General features: G+C 35.0%; 1 protein-coding gene and 1 long non-coding RNA gene across 3 annotated transcripts in view; one reads left to right on the forward strand and one right to left on the reverse strand.

Annotated features, from left to right (window-relative positions):
• The window catches only part of LOC125920808 (uncharacterized), a 46,416-nt gene extending 43,982 nt beyond the window's left edge, over positions 1–2,434 (forward strand). For both annotated transcript variants that reach the window (XR_007457207.1, XR_007457206.1), the window contains one exon: positions 2,296–2,434. This is a non-coding gene — a long non-coding RNA (uncharacterized LOC125920808). The remainder of the gene's footprint in view (positions 1–2,295) is intronic.
• Positions 2,435–6,790: 4,356 nt separating this feature from the next.
• On the reverse strand, positions 6,791–10,307 carry LOC125920809 (60S ribosomal protein L9-like). The gene is given in 1 exon segment (XM_049627972.1): positions 6,791–10,307. A coding segment is annotated over 1 exon segment (708 nt). The 5' UTR covers positions 8,962–10,307; the 3' UTR covers positions 6,791–8,253.
• Between the last annotated feature and the right edge of the window lie 8,686 nt (positions 10,308–18,993).

The following is an 18,993-nucleotide window of genomic DNA, read 5'->3' on the forward strand; positions in this document are numbered from 1 at the left end:
AAAAGGGAGGCACAGAAATTTAGGTAGCTTAGCCAAGATCATGCATCTAGAACAGAGGTCAACACACTTCTTAAAGGGCTAACGAGTAAATATCAGATGCGCTGCCATAAGGTCTCGGTCACAACCATTCCACTGTGCTGCATAGTGCAAAAGCATGCAGAGACAATACTCAAACCAGTGAACGTGGCAGTGTTACCCAAACAGGTGGCAGGTTCACTGGCCATGGTTTGCCAACCCTTGACCTACCTACAAAGTAGTAAAGCAAGATTCAAACTTAAGTCTACGCCTTTAATAATTAAACTGTCATACAATAGGGGAAATACAATAATTGTGGTTCTCCTTCCATAGTCTGGGCTCACTCATTCTCAAATATTCTTTTGGGTCTCTATACAGTCTAGTTCTAAAGAAACTTACCAGTTAATGTGAATTGTCACTTACAGTGATTTGGTGGGCAAACAGTTATGGATTCCTAGTGGGCATAAATAAGGTAGGTAACTTTTCTAACAGAATGGGATTTAGCCCCTTCTTGTCAGGATAGATGTGCAGACCTGAAATTTAGAAGGCAATACTCAGCCTTCCAAAATGGAGAGAGAAAGGAGATGACATTGGGCCCATTTTTAATTTAGAAATATTTAGTTTAACAAGTCCTATGATCTCAATATTTTTCCTTAATTTCCAAATTATTGTCACTTGGTGAATTTGCCTCATAAGTATAAAAACATTGGGCAATATGGCTGTACTCATTTTAAATTGCCTAAAATTCAAAGTTGTGAGAAAAAAAAATATTTCAACAATATTTAGTTTTCCTTGAGTTCATGAAGTAGCATTGAAAAATAATCAACAATTTGTGCCAGCTTTTTGATTTTTTAATAGTAGGTCTTTAGCAGAATTTATTTGACAGCCGCATCCATGAATACAGAATGAACCAAGGTTACATAAGACTGCTAAAATAATTGAGAAGTTACATGATCTATGGGCAGGAAAAAGAAGACTCAGAAATTTAAACTCAGTCTTAATGTTATTGTGGCCCAGTCAAATGACCTTGAGCCAATTCTCTCTAAATCTGAATCTTCCACAGGAAAATGGCATTAATATCACCTGCTAATGTACCAGGGCTATTGTGAAACTTATATGAAAAAATTCATGAAGTTACCTTGTAGATTTAAAACACTATATTCATTAAGGTAGGCTTCTAAGACTTACAACTTATTTTTACAAAGAAAAATGTCTTTTTTTTCCTGTGTCTTTCACAGACCTATAATTTTCACCAGAAACATAGAAAAGAGGACACCCAGAGTTCCAGATCTTTGCCAGCCCATCACTGTGAAAAAGCAAAGTCAACCCATAATCCTATTACCATTTCATTTTTCGAGACCTATAAAATTTTTCCTTGCTATCAATAATCACCAACATTTCTAAATGCTCCATTTACTAGATTCCTAAACTTTTTCTAAGACTAAAGAGTAAATAACAGTAACATTTATAGAACAGAAGTCACTTAAGTAGTTTTCACAAACCAATTGACTGAAATTTTAGCTAGATTTCTAAGAAATATCGTAAAGACACTGTAGCAGATTGTGTTATTTTCTGTAAATATTTGCAGCCCATCTCTTGGGGAGGATCATACTCCCCCACTTCACTGATGTCAATCTTGGTCATATGACTTGTGAAGAGTGAGCAGAAGTGGCACGTGCCACTTGCAAGCAGAAATTTAAGGGCCGCTGCAGTTTGCCAGTTTCTTTTTACTTCTGTGCTAGACCAGAATATTCCAGATAAGGGCTCCATCAACCAGGGGTCCAGAGTGAATACAACATGGAGCAGCACTGGGACCAACCCAGGAGACTATGTAGAACAAGTGAGAAGTAAACTTTTGTTCATGTTAGTCACTGATGTTGTGGGTCACCTGTTACCACAGGATAACCTAGGCTATTGTCCTAAATGACTAATTAGAGGATGTAAAAATCCTGTTATATTCTGTGCCTGGACCTTTTAATTATAATGATACAAAGATGGCGGTAGCAAAAAATACCGCATTTATTCAGAAAGAAGCATTTCAATGTTTCCTATAGGTTAATACAATTAAGACAGGACATAAGACTAAATTTTGTCTGCACTGAACAACAAAAGTGTTGCAAGGGATTCAGAATCCTAAAGAATTTTTGAGTTATTTAGAGGATACAAAAGCATGTAACCAGAGGATCACATCCAGAAATAATGTTGGCCATTATTTAGGGATTATTTTTAACCTGGGAAAATGGGGCACTCACCATCCTTTTTTCTTTTTCTCTTTTTTAGCCAAGAAACTTCAAAATTATTTTCAAGGAAAAAAGAAGTGGCTTTCAAAATGCATTAGCAAAACTCCATAGATTTCCTAAATCCAAAGACTAATAATATATACAACATTTCCTTGCCTAAAAGCTATGTCCTAATATGACACAAGTCCTGTCAAGATTTCTGTTTTTAATAAAAAGTTAATCATGTTTAAACATAATATCTCTAATACCTGGCTCAACACAAGAAACATACAATTTCAGGGATAACATTAGATATGCTTTGCAATATCAAGAAACTATCAACACAGTATCAAGGATACCCTGCCCTCTACTGTCAGTATTAAAATTTTGCATGTTTAACTAAATAGCTAAATCACTGTATTTAAAATCCCTCCACACTGTGGTGTTTAAACATTGTTTCTATTCTATTAGCTCTTTTCTTATACAATTTAACATGTATGTTCACTTAAACACTAAAGCTAATTAATCTTTTCATACTGCTCCTCAGAAAAGGAACTCAGAATGCTTTAATGCTATTTAGTCATTTCTCAACTTGGAGTCTCTTGTTATTCCACACGAATTTCTCTTACTTTAATCCCATCAATTATAAAATGTAATTATTTCAGTATGGTAAATGTTTGCTTATCATCACACAGTTATTTTCTATTTTATTTAATCGCGATTCCTCCTTGCATGTTAGACCTTCCTTCGAAATCGCTTCGTATTTAATGCAGATCTGCTGATGTGAAAGGCTCTCCATTTTTATTTGCAGAAATCTCTGGTTTGTTCTTCTTCTTTAAAGGTTCAGAAGTATACAATTCCAGGTAAACAATGATTTTCCCTGACTACTTGAAGATAATATTCTCCAGTCTTCTAGCTCCCTTTGTTGCTGTTGAAACCACTCACCTCCAAACTCCAGCTGGCCTCTCTGGCTCCATTTAGCAATATCTAAGCTCTTGTCACTGCCAGCTAAAGGGAATTTTCCAGAGTTTTGTTGGGAAATCTCACTTTTTCATTGGTTCTCCACACCACCTGTACCGTGGGTTCCTCTGTTCTGTTCCTGTCTGAATCTGTCATTTATTATGGTTTCTAGAATTTTCCTACAAATGTGATCTCTAAAAGTTAGCTTAAAACATGTGCAGAGTTAAAGGGTATGGTTTACACCATCTGCATTTATGTCAATGAAGAGGAAACATGTTCATGCATCACCATTTTGTATTTTACATTACCTTGGTGTTCTATATACGTATTGATGGTGGTCTTGTATAATAATACTTAAATTTTTGAAAAATCAAATACTTGTATTTGTCTCAGAAAATGGAATGTTCCCTCAATTATCATATTCTTTGTGAGTTACATGCATGTACTATTAATCTTAATATTAAATAGTATCATTTTTAGACAAATAAATTTAAATATAATATATAGAATAGATTTTGCATATAATCTGAATTGCATGTACCACCAAGTGTCATAAAGGGTCTTAGAAACTTATTTATGCAGGCTTTCCATTGAGCAATCCACCTGACAGTAGAGCTAGCTCTGTCCTTTGGACACTCTAGATATTTTCAGACCCTTTTTAGATAATTCAAGAAATAAGTCTGAATGAATGCACACAAAGTACTATTTTCAATTACTAAATAAGTTACCACTTAAATAACATTATGTCGCAGCCAACATGCAAAGGAAATAGGTGAAATACTCCTACTAGTCAAAGTAATCCTCACTAATTCAACAAAATTTGTTTTGTACCTGCAAGGTGCTCGACAGAGATACAAATGACAGACCAGGAAAAAGGTGGACCTGTCTGAGGTCACAGATTGTAGTCTCCTACACAGACCAACAGTTATCAAGCCAGTAGAGTAAAAGCGTGATGAGAGCCACAATACAAAAAGTACAGTACATTATGTGAGTACTTAATTTTAGAAACATTTTGTAAAGATTCAGGCTCTTATGACTGGGCTTGAGATCACACCATAGATAGAAACTTGAAAAGCATCTGTTTTCTTTCTTAGCCCTGAGAATCACGTCATAACTCGTTTGTTCCTCTACATTATTTGAAATCCTAGATGGCCACTAAAAACAGTTCATGAAAAATTAAAACTTATTAAAAATGTTAGTGATGATTTACAAACAAAGCTGGGTACAGATTGTTGCAAGTCAATACAATTTTGAAAGGACATCTGCTGTGATGGATGGCTTCACTCAAAGTGCAGATTATTGGAGATTTGGTAAATCATACAAATATATCAGAGTTCTCTGAAATCAAGACAGAGTGAGAACACACAACTAAAAATAGGCAGTAGATGATATATGAACCAAATATACTTTTAAAAGTGTATGTAGCAGTTTAAATGTAATTGATGTAACATAAGCCTGCACAAACTTAAAAAGTTTTATCAGGATTACAAGGTTATCAGGATTAGAGACTCATTAAACTATAGATTCTATTTTAAGTAAAACAACCCAGTAAATACCATTTTGCAATGAAGTGAAATGACCCATTTCCTTTTTCTTTGTCTTAACACAGGAAAGTTAAGGTAGCAGGGGGTAATGCATACACATACTCTAAGAGGTATGTAGTGATGTGTTTGGGAATTTACCGCGTTGGAGTAAAAATAGAGCTCACCTTCCTGGCACAGAGATTTACCTAAGTGCATATAATTGAAACATTTAGATAGATTATATAGAATACACATATTTGTATAACATGTTGTGATTGGATATATGACTGCACGGATATATAACTACTATTTATGTCTGTGGTTGGCCATGTCTGGCTGTGGCCTTTTCTTGGGGGTAAGTGATCACAGCCTATTTGGGTATATTTCAAGAGATCTAAAACAACTGTTACTACGTAGGAGCACTCAATCAGACACAGAAGCCTAGGTCTGAGGATCCCTCTTACACTAAATTGATGGCTGTGGACAAGGCCCTGAGCCTCTGGACTATTGGTCACAGTGTCCAAATCCCTAAAATGGTATCTCTGAGGCCCTTCCTACTCTCACTTTCTGTGTTCCTGTGTGGCTTCTGATGTTTATTGAGTCTCAAAAGCACAAGAAATCTACCTTCCTGACAAAAGCTGTTGAGTACCCCAATGTACTAATGAACTATGTTTATTCACTGCCAGCACATGTTGAAGGCATTTATAAGGTTGGTGGCAACTGAGAACAGTGGACCAGGGTCACCAAGGGATACATGTATATAAGTATCTACACTCAATATTGTCTTTTATTAATCTTCTAATATTTATTATTAGTCCGTTTATTCATAAAATCATTTAATCCCAGACTGTAAACCTTACACTGTAAGAATTATACTCTATTCTGCCAGCCAGACAGCAAGTTCTCAGCAACTTCTTAATTAACCACTAAGCCAGCTTTAAAAATAATCAAGCAATTGACACCTAGAGTATTTCCCCGCTTTACTTCAGACAAAACTCTGAGGTATATTTCTTAAATATAAAATAAGAAGTTAAATAATATTTCTCACTTTTATTCTGACCCACAGTAGTTCCTGGAGAAAAAAGGTAAAGAAAAGAAAAAGAGTGAAACATTTCATTCCAAAACAAGGGTGGGCAATACTCTCTCATTTTATTAATACAAACCTGTACCTGTCATTTTCATGTTAAACATTTATTAGCAGTAAATTGGTACATAAATTATTGCTAAGGAAATTTTTCATGAGGAAAATAGCCTTTAAAATAAATCTTGTGTAGTGTATAAGTATATATGCATAAGGAGATGGAAAGCATCTCCCAGAGGAGAAACTTGTCTGAGCTCTTGGGTATGAATATAAAAAATCTCCCCTCATTTCACCTCTTTCCTTGGGGCCAGACTGTTCCATGAACTGGGCCCATTCCAACCTGAATATACTTAATATGAATGAACATTATAGCAAATGTTAACAAGGCCAAATTCTGCTACCACAAAAATTTTAAAACAAATAATCACCGTAAGGAAAATAGTCATAAACCCTGGCTTATGGCCCATGCTTGGTTGAGTTTTTAAAATATGCTTCTCAAAATAATTCCACACCATTTTATCAAGTTCTTAACACTCATTACTCCAGTGGCTTTTAAGTTTTTACTCTTCCAGTAAAAAATATATTTTACATCATGGCCAAATATATGTATGTATATACATATACGCATGCACATGAACATATACATATATATGTAGAATTATATATATGAACTTTATATATTTATATCTATATATATGAAATTATAAAACGGAAAAATGTTTTATAAAACATACCTACCCTTACTGCATGCTATATACGATATTTTATATTCTATTCTATTTTCCTTTAAAAAAGGCTGTTTGAGTCCAGTTAAATGATTTTGCAACTCAGCACTATATCATAAACCAATGCACATTAGAAAACAAATAGGGACAAAATATTTTCCCCAAGAACATGGAGTAAGAGCAAATGAAGAGGAAAAAAGAAATGGGGTAGAGAGAAAGAAAAGAAAAAAAAGGGCTGAACATTCAATATTCAGGACAGTCATAGAGCACTTTGGAAATGGATATGGCCAAAGAGAAGAAAAGATCATCAGCTAAAAAAAGAGAAATAATTACAGAAAATTGATCTTTAGGGTTTAAAAAATTCAAACAACCTTTTCCCCCAGATATATGAAAACGAACAACTTCAAAGATTAACTATTACATTTATTTGATGCATAAACTATGTACAAACCACAGGCCAGCTGGAAATCAAGATACCCTTGTGATTTTTTATTCCTTCTCTGAATTCATTTTCTGCGCTTTCCTTTCATGCATGCCTCTCCAGCTGCATTGGCTTCCATGATGTTGTTACAAGCTTCAGATATGATCTCAAGTCATGTCCTTTATATTGGGTTCTTCTATTTGCTAGAAATGCTTTGAAACACTCCCCCTAATACACCAAGATACTTCTAATGGCTTGTCTCTCAGTTCCTTCAATGGTCTTATCTGTTCAAACTACTAAAATTAGAATACCTTTCCTAATCTCTATACCTCTTTCCTGGTTATCTGACCCATGGCAGTTATTAACTTGTCACCATCTGATGTGCTGTAGGTTTCGTTGTGTGATTCTCACCCCCACGAAAATGTAAATTCCATCAGCGCAGAAATTTTGGGTTTGGTTTTGTTTTTTGGCTTTTTTTTAAGGTTCCACTTTTTTTAGCTTTACGGAGCTTTAATTGATAAATTGTAAGATATTTATAATGCACAATATTATACCTTGTTATATGGTATATATTTTGAAAGGATGATTCTCTTCAACAAGTAATTAAGAAATACATCACCTCACTTTTTTTGTGTGAGAACATTTCTGTTCCAGTCTCTTAGCAAATTTCCTTTATACAATATAGTCACCATATGATACATTAGATCATCAGAACTTACTCCTCTACTAACCAGTTGGTACTCAATATTCACTTGTCGAATAAATCATATAAGTTTCACTTTGTACTGAACACTTGAAACTTTTAAATTTGTACCTAATCTACAGATTGATAATCTCTAAATTCCCTATTGGTTCTAAAATTGTATGCCTCTAACGTGAACATGTGCTCAGTCTGCTTGATGATTCCTTTCCTGATTCATTGTAGCCAAGTTAGTTCTTGCTCTCCTCTTTCCTCTTTTCTCCTAGAGCTCTCCATTCTTGGTTATAATATTAACATTAATCATATTTTACCACAAATTAGACCAAGAGTTAATCAAGGGTAAGGTGTGTTTTTATGTTTCTTCACATCCTCACTGTAATATACAATGGTGTCTAACACTCGTAGTGTTGAGTTTTCAATAAATACTGATTCAGTGGGTGAGACTTTGATAAAACAATGCTTTAGGGGCCAGAAGAGAGAGAATGTTTCTTTGTTTATTTTACTTTTTCCCCAAATTAATACAGCCTTTCTTGCATCTTTAAAATATTACAAATAAGTCTGAAAAATCATCTGTCACCTTGCTGTTTCTGTAGCTGGACAACTTAGATCTTATTCATCAACCTGCCGAACTGTTCCTTTTTCAGAAACATAGATACTATCCAAAAGCTTTCTGATATCCTTGATTTTAACTGTTGTGGCTTGCTGAATCAAAGCAGCTGAATGTGATACAAGTTCAATGTCATTTCCTTTAAGAATTAACCCCTCTTTCGGGGCTTGATATACAAAACAAGCAACACCTGGCATCATCTGAACCCTGCATATGTATTTTTCACCCAAGAAATTTCAGATTTCAACAAGAGAACCATTCCCCTGGATAACAACGTTGATGGGGAAGTGAGCATACACAGACCTCATCTTGCAACAGAAGCCCCATGTAACACCCTTGACCATGATCTGTATATGACTACAGATAGTGCACACGGTAGCCAGTTCTTTTCTATTTCCCCACCATTTGTCAACTTGGAGCCTCTTCTTTTTCTTTCCAGGAAGACTGAGTTCTACATTGATGTGATTGAAGTCCCTTCCCAGGGTTCCTCTGGGGCACTTCACAATAACAGTGCATCCCTTCAGAATGATGTGGACATTTTCTGGAATGTCGACAGTCTGATTGCTGAGAATCGTCTTTATTCTTGTAGTAGATGTGGCAAAGAGAGAGCATCTTTCGTCATCATGTTCTTGTAGCCCATCTCTTTGCTTATTTATTTTTTTAACATCTACCTGAAGAGCATAAGTGCAAATATCTCTATAGTAGGTCATTGAGAAACTATGTTAGATTTCCACTATTCTCCAGTCTTGAAACCCAAGCAACCAAGCAGCAGATTTCTTTCTTCTCTAGCATGTTTTCCTTTGGAGGAATTTAAAAGTCATCATATCCTCTACTGGACTGTTAGGAAATTAGAAGTATCATTTAAAAGGACAGAAGCATATCTAAGTCTTAACAGATAAGTGAGAACTAATTCTAAAGATTTCAAGAAATAGATATTGCCTGAAACCCATATTTTTTTAGTTTATTTCAATAATTTTTTTTGAAAAGAAACAAACTAGGAAATACCTATCACTGAGCATCCTTTTAATTGTTTAACTAACAATATTTTAAGAAATAAAGGGAAAGACATAACTTTGTAGGATAAAATAAACTTTAAAGGATTTTGGTCTAATCTTAAACAGTAAGATTTCTGTATTTAGTTTTATTGTACATCTACAAGATAAATTCACACTTCAGTAGTTATTGCAATACAAAATATCATTATTTTTTCAAAAGAATGAAGTTCAAATATGTTTAGTTTGAGTTTAATCATTCCTTTCCTAAAACTTACCTGTTGTGCATATGGAATAAACTAAACTTATTTGCAGTTGGATTTTCTCCTCTTTGAAAATATCTCACCTTCATTGAAGCAAATTTCAAGTTCTCTTTAGTTCATGTTTTTTTAACTTTTCATAACTAAAAGTACTGATTCACCCCAATCGTGTTTTCCAGATATATTCAAAAGGTATAAAATCAATTATAATACTAATAGTACTCACAATCTAAACATGTGCTTAAGTTAAAGGAAGATCTTACAAGAATTTATTTGGAATTTGCATTCAAAGGCAAAATAAAGTTGAGGGTTAGGGATTTTTCTGATAGAAGTTTGTCTTTACATTGAAAATAGTCATTATTTTTGAGAAAGAATTTATGTTTTTTATCACAACTGGGGAAGGATGAAATCAAAAACCTTATTTCAAAATGTCTTCTTCAGGGCACCTGGGTGGCTCAGCTGGTTGGGCGTCCAGCATGGCTCAGGTCATGATTTCGTGGTTCATGAGTTTGAGCCCTGCAGCAGGCTCTGTACTGACAGCCCAGAGCCTGGAGCCTGCTTCAGATTCTGTGTCTCTTTCTCTGCCCCTGCCCCACTCACACTGTCTCTCAGAAAGAAGGAAAGAAATAAAGAAAGAAAGATCTTCTCTAAGCCAAACAAAGTTATGCTTTGATTGGAGGATTCAATTATCTGAACTACTCAAATCAATATTTTCTAAATTTTTCAAAATGATTAACTGTTGTCATATAAAACTTTCCTCTAAATAGCTCAATCATTCTCTTAGTGAAAGTGGAGGACTTTGAGAGTATCTCTCTAGACCATCCCCAAGCTCTGTTGGACACACACATCCTATAATATTCTTTATCAAGCAACTTTTACCATTGTGTATCAAGTTTTAAAGAGAAAAAATCTTGTTTTCTTACATAAAGGAGTAACAAACAGCAAAAATAATTAAAATAAAATAAATGTTACTATAAATAAAAAAAATAAAAGCTTAAATGACATCATGTTACTCGAGTAACATTGAACCTTGAGTTTGTGTGCTACACAGGATGATCCATGTTTTATAGGGCTGAAACTTATTCTATTTGAGGGATCTTTTTTATGAAAGAGAATATAAACTTACAAATATAAAATTAGACATGTATGTAAACATTTAGAATGAGAAAATAAATAAAACTGCAATTTTTTTTTTTAGATTTTTAAAAAATTTTTTAACATTTATTCATTTACGAGAGACAGAGAGAGACAGAGTATGAGCACGGAAGGGGCAGAGAGAGGGAGACACAGAATCTGAAACATGTTCCAGGCTCTGATCTGTCAGCACAGAGCCCAATGTGGGGCTCGAATTCATGAACTGCGAGATCCTGACCTGAGCCGAAGTCGGACGCTCAACTGTCTGAGCCACCCAGGTGCCTCAAACTGCAAAATTTTAAAAAGCTGAACACAAACTATGAGATCAGCTAATTCTAGTATCGAGACCAGTCTTTTCTCTAGTATAATTGAAATTATATTGAAATTATTATTGAAATTTTATTTCAGTATTGATCGTTGAGAAAACTTTTATCTTCACAACTTGTTATTGGTAATGCAATAAAAATATTTAGGGTTGGTATCCAATTTTGAGAAACTTTTATCAAGTTTCTTTCCTAGAAACAAGATTTCAGAGGTTCCTGGGTGGCTCAGTCAGTCAAGCATCCAATTCCTGATCTCAGCTCCAGTCTTGATCTCAGGGTCGTGAGTTTAAGCCCCATGTTGGGCTCTGCACTGGGTCTGAAGCCTATTTATAAATAAATAAATAAATAAATAAATAAATAAATAAATAAATTCAGACATTTCAAATATGCAAATGTACATTGACCATCTCATAATGATGTCCAATCAACAATGAATTTAAGTCTTTTCCCAGTGGGTTTGTATGACTCATTGCTTTTTATTAATATGATTATCTGACAATTCTGTAGCTATTCACTCCCTTGTCCTAGAAAATATCTCCCTCTTTTACTAAGTTACTATTTTAGGTATGATCTCAACATGTTTTTTTACAATTTACCTCTCATTGTCAAAATAATATTAGGTAATTTTATTCCTTAATTATTCCTCCCTCTTTTCCTTTTGTTTGCATATTTTATTATTTTTACATGAATTTTCTCTAACTTTTAAAAATAAATGTCTCAAGTATCTATAATTTTTCACTTGTTAGATCAAAGCATTCCAAAATGCATTTCCATATAATAGCTAAATCTCTCCCCCTTAGCCTTATCCTAAAAATGCTCTAGTGACTTCACTGAGTAGAACAAGACTCAAATCATAACTAATTGTAATTGAACTGTCTTTTGCTTCACAGTAAATATGCATTTATGGTATGGAAAAATGGAAAAGAAAACCAAATTGTGCTAGGTAAGCTCAAGGAAGGCATCACAATGTACATGAATATGGATGCCAATTCTTAGAAAATAAGGCCATGTTCATGAGGTAGGGAAGACTGTGGGCAAGAATTTGTGCAAAAGTTCAAAGCCTCACAGCACTAACCACAAACTCAAGGTTCTGCCCTGACATCACCATTTTTCTCTTCTGGTTAGTTACCCAGCATCCTTGTTTCCCAATTCCCACCTACTCACGTACCGTAGCACTTGTGGTTATTGTAACTTAAGGACAATTAAGATAAGCCATGTGACATACAAATTTCTAGGTGAAAACAGAATAAAAGCACTTTAAGATTTTGGTAAAGACCCTGAAAGGAATGTATTTGAAACATATGAAACCATGAAGGACATGTTTGTTTTCAAGTCCATGGTACCAAAATGGAACCATGTTCTGGAGACTTAAGGGAGGCCACTTGTGGAAAATGAAAGCACACTTACTCAGTGGGCTTCATCAGCCTGAAAGGTGACAAACATTAAAGTCAAGAATTTCAAGAAAGCTTAAATGACATCATAGATGAGAGATCTGTATAAAAAAGAAATTGTATCTACTTCTAATAAGCTTCTAACGTCTACTCTTTGTGATAAATATCAAAGAAAGGATATACCATCCTCTCCACATACATGATCTTATCAAAGTCAGATGCTCTGGACTTGGATGGGCTTTTGGGGAGACAATATGATTCTGATGTTCTTAGTTTCTCAAACATCTTTAAAGCCCCTTAGAAAAATAGATATTGACATAAAATTTCAAATATTAGGAACACATGCATAGTGCACATATCTTTTTTGATCAAGGTGATGGTTAATTTTATGTGTCAGCTTGACTGGGCGACACAATGCCCAGATATTTGGTCAAACATTATTCTGGGTATGTCTATGGTAGTGTTTTAGGATTTGGAGACTAAGATTTGAATCTGTAGGCTGAGTAGAGCAGATTACCCTCCCCAGTGGGCCTCTTCCAGTCTGTTGAAGGCCTGAATAGAACAAAAAGGCTGACCCTCCCATGAGAAAGAGGCAACTCCTCCTGCCTGATTAGTGGATCATTGGTCTTTTCCTGCCTTCAAATTAACTGAAATATTGTCTCTTCTTGGGTCCTGAGTCTACCCCTCCTTTCTCCTGGTTCTCAGGCCTTCAGACTTGGACTGGAACTACATCAGAGGCTCTCCTGGGTCTACAGCCTTCTGACTGAAGATCTTGGGACTTCTCAACACCAATTTTTGCATAAGCCAATTTCTTACAATAAAATGTTTCTCTCTTTCTCTGTACATATATATAGATATATGGATAGGTAGATAGATTGATCGATCTAGAGAGAGTTTTGTTCTGTTGATTCTTGTTTCACTGGAGAATCCTAACTAATACAACTTATATAAACATGCAGAATTTAATAAGGTATCTAAGAAAAAGATGTTTAAATTAATATTCACACATACTTAATCTAGTCTGTATGTTTGGCCAGAGATATGGCATAAGGGAACAAAGGCAAATCCAATCTATCAACATACAATCATGGAAGTTAAATTTGGCCTACTTTACAGATAAGGAAAATGATATACAGTGAGTTTAAACATTTTCCCAAAGATTTATAGCAGTCAGCGATAGAACCATAAGTAACACCTTTTCTGAATTCTAGGCTAGTGTTCTAGCCTTTATAGCAGGCTACTAATTTCACACTTGATTCTTTTTACATTTCAGTGGTTTAATGTGTAAAATGATCTCTGACGCTAACTCATACTTACCACTTCATTTATGGTACACCAATCCTCTCTTTAGAGTGAGTGTGTTCTACTAAACAAGACAGGTCGTTGGGCTGGACGAGAAGCATGCTTATGTTTTGGGGGAGGTATGGCAGTGAAGGGCCAGGAGAGATGAGCAGAATGCCTCTGGCTCATGAGAGTCAGTCACAGAGAACACTTTGTTGTCCACTCTAAGATGGGAAGGGCATAAATACTGAGCTGGTGCCAAGGTACTCAACTGCAAGGAGCAGGGAGGAGGTGAGATGCCAAAGCCTACAGAGAGGCATTATCCTGGTACACTCCTTAAATCACCCCATTTCCAGAGAGGGCTCTGGTGACCTGAACATGCCATAAACAAAGTGGACACTGCCACTACTAAGAAGCATAAGAATTTGTTTCAAGACACTTGCCCTGAATATTCTTGTATGAGGCTCTCACTGTCCATCAACGAACTGCTTTTGGTAAATTTTACTGCTGCGTTATTCAATTTTCACATCTTTGGAAGTCTCACTCAATATTTAATGATACACTGGCTTGGCAAAATAAAAGAAACTGTAGATTATTCCTGCAAAACACATCTGCTTGCTCCAGAAAAAAAGTGTGGAAAGAAAAGTAAGACATTGATTCAAATTTCCCTATATAGTTTTTAAAGCCAGTTGAAAAATAAATCCTATCAAAGAATACTTTCTAATTTCTAAGAAAGCAAATAAAACAGTCATTTGGTAAGTGTATTTATCACAACTAGCTATACATTTTTAGTCAAATCTATAATAAAAGATTTATTTATATAACTGATATGTTCAGTATATTGTCCCTATTCTATGAATTCGAGCAAGATTTTGAAAGTTTAAATTATCGGAGATGTTTACAGTTATATGTTTTGCTGTGATTAATTTTACCTTGGGTCCTGGTCAGAAATGCACCTACCACCCGTTATAATTGTTCCTGTGGGAAAAATCAATCTTCTTGACAATGAAATAAGTCATGACAATTTCCATGAACATCCTCTAGTGAAAAACGAGGGGAGCTTGTTATGTGCCTCTACCACATAGAAAGGACCAGAGGGAGCAATATCCTAGTGTTTACTTTGGATAAATCATTCAGATTTTATGAGTCCTTGCATAGATCCATTCCCTGTGTCAGAACCAGCCATGTGTCCCTAAGGGGGTTTCACAGCCCTGCAGGTGCTGCCTGTCCATAGGCAGGAAGGTCAATATACGAGACTACTTATATGAAGCATTTGACATACTCTATGGTCAGTAAGCTGTGAATCCTGGGATATATTCAAGAGCTAGTTATTAATGATCCTAACTGTAGACTCACTTCTGATGTCTCTCTCTCTCTCTCTCTCTCTCTCTCTCTCTGGGGATGAATGAGGGATAAATCTAGGTGGGTACACAAATGGAATCAAACGCTTAATCTGGATGGTGGTGAGATATCCAAAAAGAGAAGCAATTTTGTTAGAAATATTCAGATAATGAAGAATAAACTATATTATATACACAAAAGTTATTTTTCCAGAAGGATCTGTGGTTTACAAGGTGTTGTAATATCTGGATATTTATTTTCTAACTCCTCTCTGTCATAAAGCCAAAAAACCTAAATAAATATATCAAGACTTAACAAATAAGGCTCTACTCAAGACTTTCCTTCTCACATGATGCTAACTTCCATTCTTACCCATCGCACCAACCACTTAATGCAACCAGTCTATCAGTTCCTTATCTGGAGTCTTGGACATCTAACAGTGGATATTGATTGGTAAGTGAAATGAAAAATTTTGTAAAAGATGTGGAGTTTCATGAGGTCCGTGAAAGTGATTTTGAAGGACTGATTTTAGTATATGCACAGAAACTGACGATGAAAATTTGGCTGGTTTACTCTAGTTAATAATCGGGGAAAAAATTGACTCAAAAGAAAATGACTAAGCATCAAAAGGTTAAGACAGGATTAGGGAAAAAGAGGATTTAGGAAACTTCTATTTTTTTTTCTGAAAATATTATCAAATAGCTTTTTTCTATGCAGACACTTGTTTTCAGTTTCCTTATCTGTACATGGAGAGGAGGCTTCCTTATGAAATGAAGTAAGAATAAAAATTTACTTCCTATCCTACATAGAGGTTCACTCAACCAGTGATCCGTAACATAAAACAAGGTGGAGGGGGACCTGGGTGGCTCAGTCAGTTAAACATCTGACATTTGATTTTGGCTTGGTTGTGGTCTCACAGTTCGTGAGTTCGAGCCCCGCATTGGGCTCTGTGCTGACAGCGATGAGCTTGCTTGGGACTGTCATTCTCTCCCTCTCTCTCTCTCTGCCTTTCTCCTACTCTCTTTCTCTCAAAATAAATAAACAAACTAAAAAAACAATGTTGAGAGAAGATATCAGAATATTAAGGGAACGGTTGAGCGAACAAGAGATAGGTAGTTTGAAAACCATATTTAGTATGATATATATTTGAAATTTTGCAGAGCAAAAAATATTTTGTATTATCAGAATAGTACATAATAGAAACCACAGGAAATAAAACTTATGAAATCTTCATAAGTGGAAATATGCATATGATACTGTGATTTTAAGAAGGTTTATCATAATTAAAGAGAAGGAAAATTTGAGAATTTTTTTCTAAGATACATATGTAAACAGGCAAAAATATTTTAAAGTTGAGAGAAAAAAAGTAAAATGCATTTGGTCATTTGAGGTTGGACCAAGCTATTCACTCCTGTTGTTTCCTCTAATAAAATGATAAATAAGCTGATTCAAAGGTGGTGGATCTATTTTGACCTTCTCTCCCCTCCTACCTGGATACAGACCTCACCTCCAAAATTGACTCCTTTATTTGATGAACAAGGATGGCCAGGGAAAGGCAAACACACACACAACCTCTTTGCAAGCTCAATCTATGTTTCTATGTTCCTATGAAGAAACCCTAGTGTTTAAGGCAAGTCGTGTATTTACATTGGTCTTAACTATATTTATAAAAGCAAAGCAAAGTTCCCCGCTTGATCCTATAACTCATTCTGAGTTCTGGGACGTTCGTATAAAGGTCAGCTGTCATAATTGTTCATTTATATGGGAAAGTATTTTAACATTTTTATTGAATTCTTAGGATTCCTGATACAGGGATATATAATTTCTTTTTCTTTTCCTTTTTTTTTTTTTTTTTTGCTAAATGCTATAGACAGGCTAGGAAATAGTACAGGATTTAAGCAACAGAACTAAGCTAGACCAGACTTTAGAGATCATCCAGTTTGTTCATTTTTATAAATACAGAAACTAAGGCTCAGAAAACGAGAGTCCCAAGCTCATGCTAACACAGCAATGCTGCAAAGTAAAAGCAAAGACTGTAGGATTTACAACCCTAGGCATCTGCACTTAAATCATTACTCCACCATTGAGAAGGGTGAGATGCTGGGCATATCATCCCATCCCAAAGGAAGATATTTTAATGTGACTAAAGTTAAGTCATTTATCCATCTATAAGATTAGAGCAATAATACCTAGTTTTCAGGATTATTGATAGAAATGTAGATAATATTTAAAACGGTTTTTGAAATGTTAACTGCTATTTTTACTTACTAGACAAAATTCTAAAAATATTGAATCTCAGCCTTTTGCTCCAAGAGTATGATGTCAGTATGAGCTTTAAAAGTCTGATTCATATTTTTCAAGTCCTTTTAGTAAAAACCTATTTCTTGATAATGACCTCCAACAATGTCATAATTAGGCCAAGATCGTTGTTTGACATAGAATGGGTCTTAACAGTACAGTCAGAATGCTCCAGGACAAATTATGCAAATAATTCAGGAAATGCGGTATGCTATGACTCTAAACTAGAGAGAAGCAGAGTTTATGAACATCCAAAAGGTTTTGAAAAATCCTGCAGGAAAAACTAAATCTGCATATACTAGCTTAACCAGTTTCTTTGCACACTTAAAAAGTAATATCTACTAGTATCTCCATAAACTCGTGTTACCTGGACAACCTCCTTCCCAAAAAATAACTTACAAAAGTGGTGCTGAAGGCACAAGTTAACTAAAATAATATGGATAACTGCAAAATAATGGCTTTAATTCCTTCTAAGTGTTGAGTATGTAAAATATCAAGTCAATTGACTTATTTCTACTTTGAATATTTCACAACAGGGCTCGGGGGTAGGAGCCTAGGGGGAGTCTGCCTGTGGGTTCTGCGTTATACCCTGGGGTTGTACAACATTATTAGTGTGCTAAATGACACTAAATTGCTTACATCAAAATGGTTCTATTTATTATGTGAATCTCAACCTCAATACATTATCTTTGCAAATTTCACAAATGCATAAAAACTTCAAAGTATTAAAAGCTAAGTAGTTCAAGTGTTGTGTGAGAAATCTACAAAGTTTCACAGATTTAAAACGTGTATTATCACAAATATCAAATCATTATGTTGTACACCTGAAAGTAATATAACGCTATGTTGATTAGACTTCAATTTTAATTACCAAATCAAAGGGCAAGTTTTCTAAATGGTCCCTAAAAAGACTGTATTTTATTTTATAAAAATAAAAATGAATATTTCTTTTAAGCCCTTAAATTGCAGAAGTTTTACAATAAAGTCAACACTAGAGGGGAAAAAAGGTATTTTCTACAGGTAGCTAATATTTTACAGGCAGATTACAAACCATCACAAAACACATATTGACAGAGATTGACTGTGGCAGCCGTAACTTAATCTCAGCAGTCGTGATCTCAAACCTCTTGAGTCTCACTTCATGGTTTATGATATAGTTACATCACAATCCCTCAATAGAATTACAGCTTTGTCACTAATCTCTCCCTATCAGTTATCCTGTAAGGAAGGAAGCTGCGAGGCACCACTAGAAAGAGGCAATGGCATGAATGATTGCATTCAGTCTCTTTCCACAACAATATCTGTAAGTCTGGGAGTGATAAATGGCACCCAAGTTATAAACGAGCAACAAGGTCAGTAGCACCAAGCAGCCAAGAGTTCAAAGAAAAGTCACAATTCTGACGGGTTCAAGAAAAGGCCACATACTGCCGGCGTGCAGATAAATCCTCAGAGATGCCTTACTGCAATTACAAAACAGAATTAGAAAAGCCTATTATGGAGGAACTAAGATTTTTGTCCAGTAATTGAACGAAGACTTTTATTAGCATAAAAGTCATTGTTTTTATGGAAAAAATGATGGATTGAATAACATTCCATGACCAGTCAAGAATCTTGGTGGAAAATCTCTTCAAATCGTTCAATAATTTTTTGACACTGAAATATATGTAACTGAACAGCACTAATTTTCTTCTTGGTCTCTTCTCCTTAATCTCTTAAAGATAT

This window comes from Panthera uncia, chromosome C2 (genome assembly GCF_023721935.1).
Source record: "Panthera uncia isolate 11264 chromosome C2, Puncia_PCG_1.0, whole genome shotgun sequence".
Classification (NCBI taxonomy): Eukaryota; Metazoa; Chordata; class Mammalia; order Carnivora; family Felidae; genus Panthera; species Panthera uncia.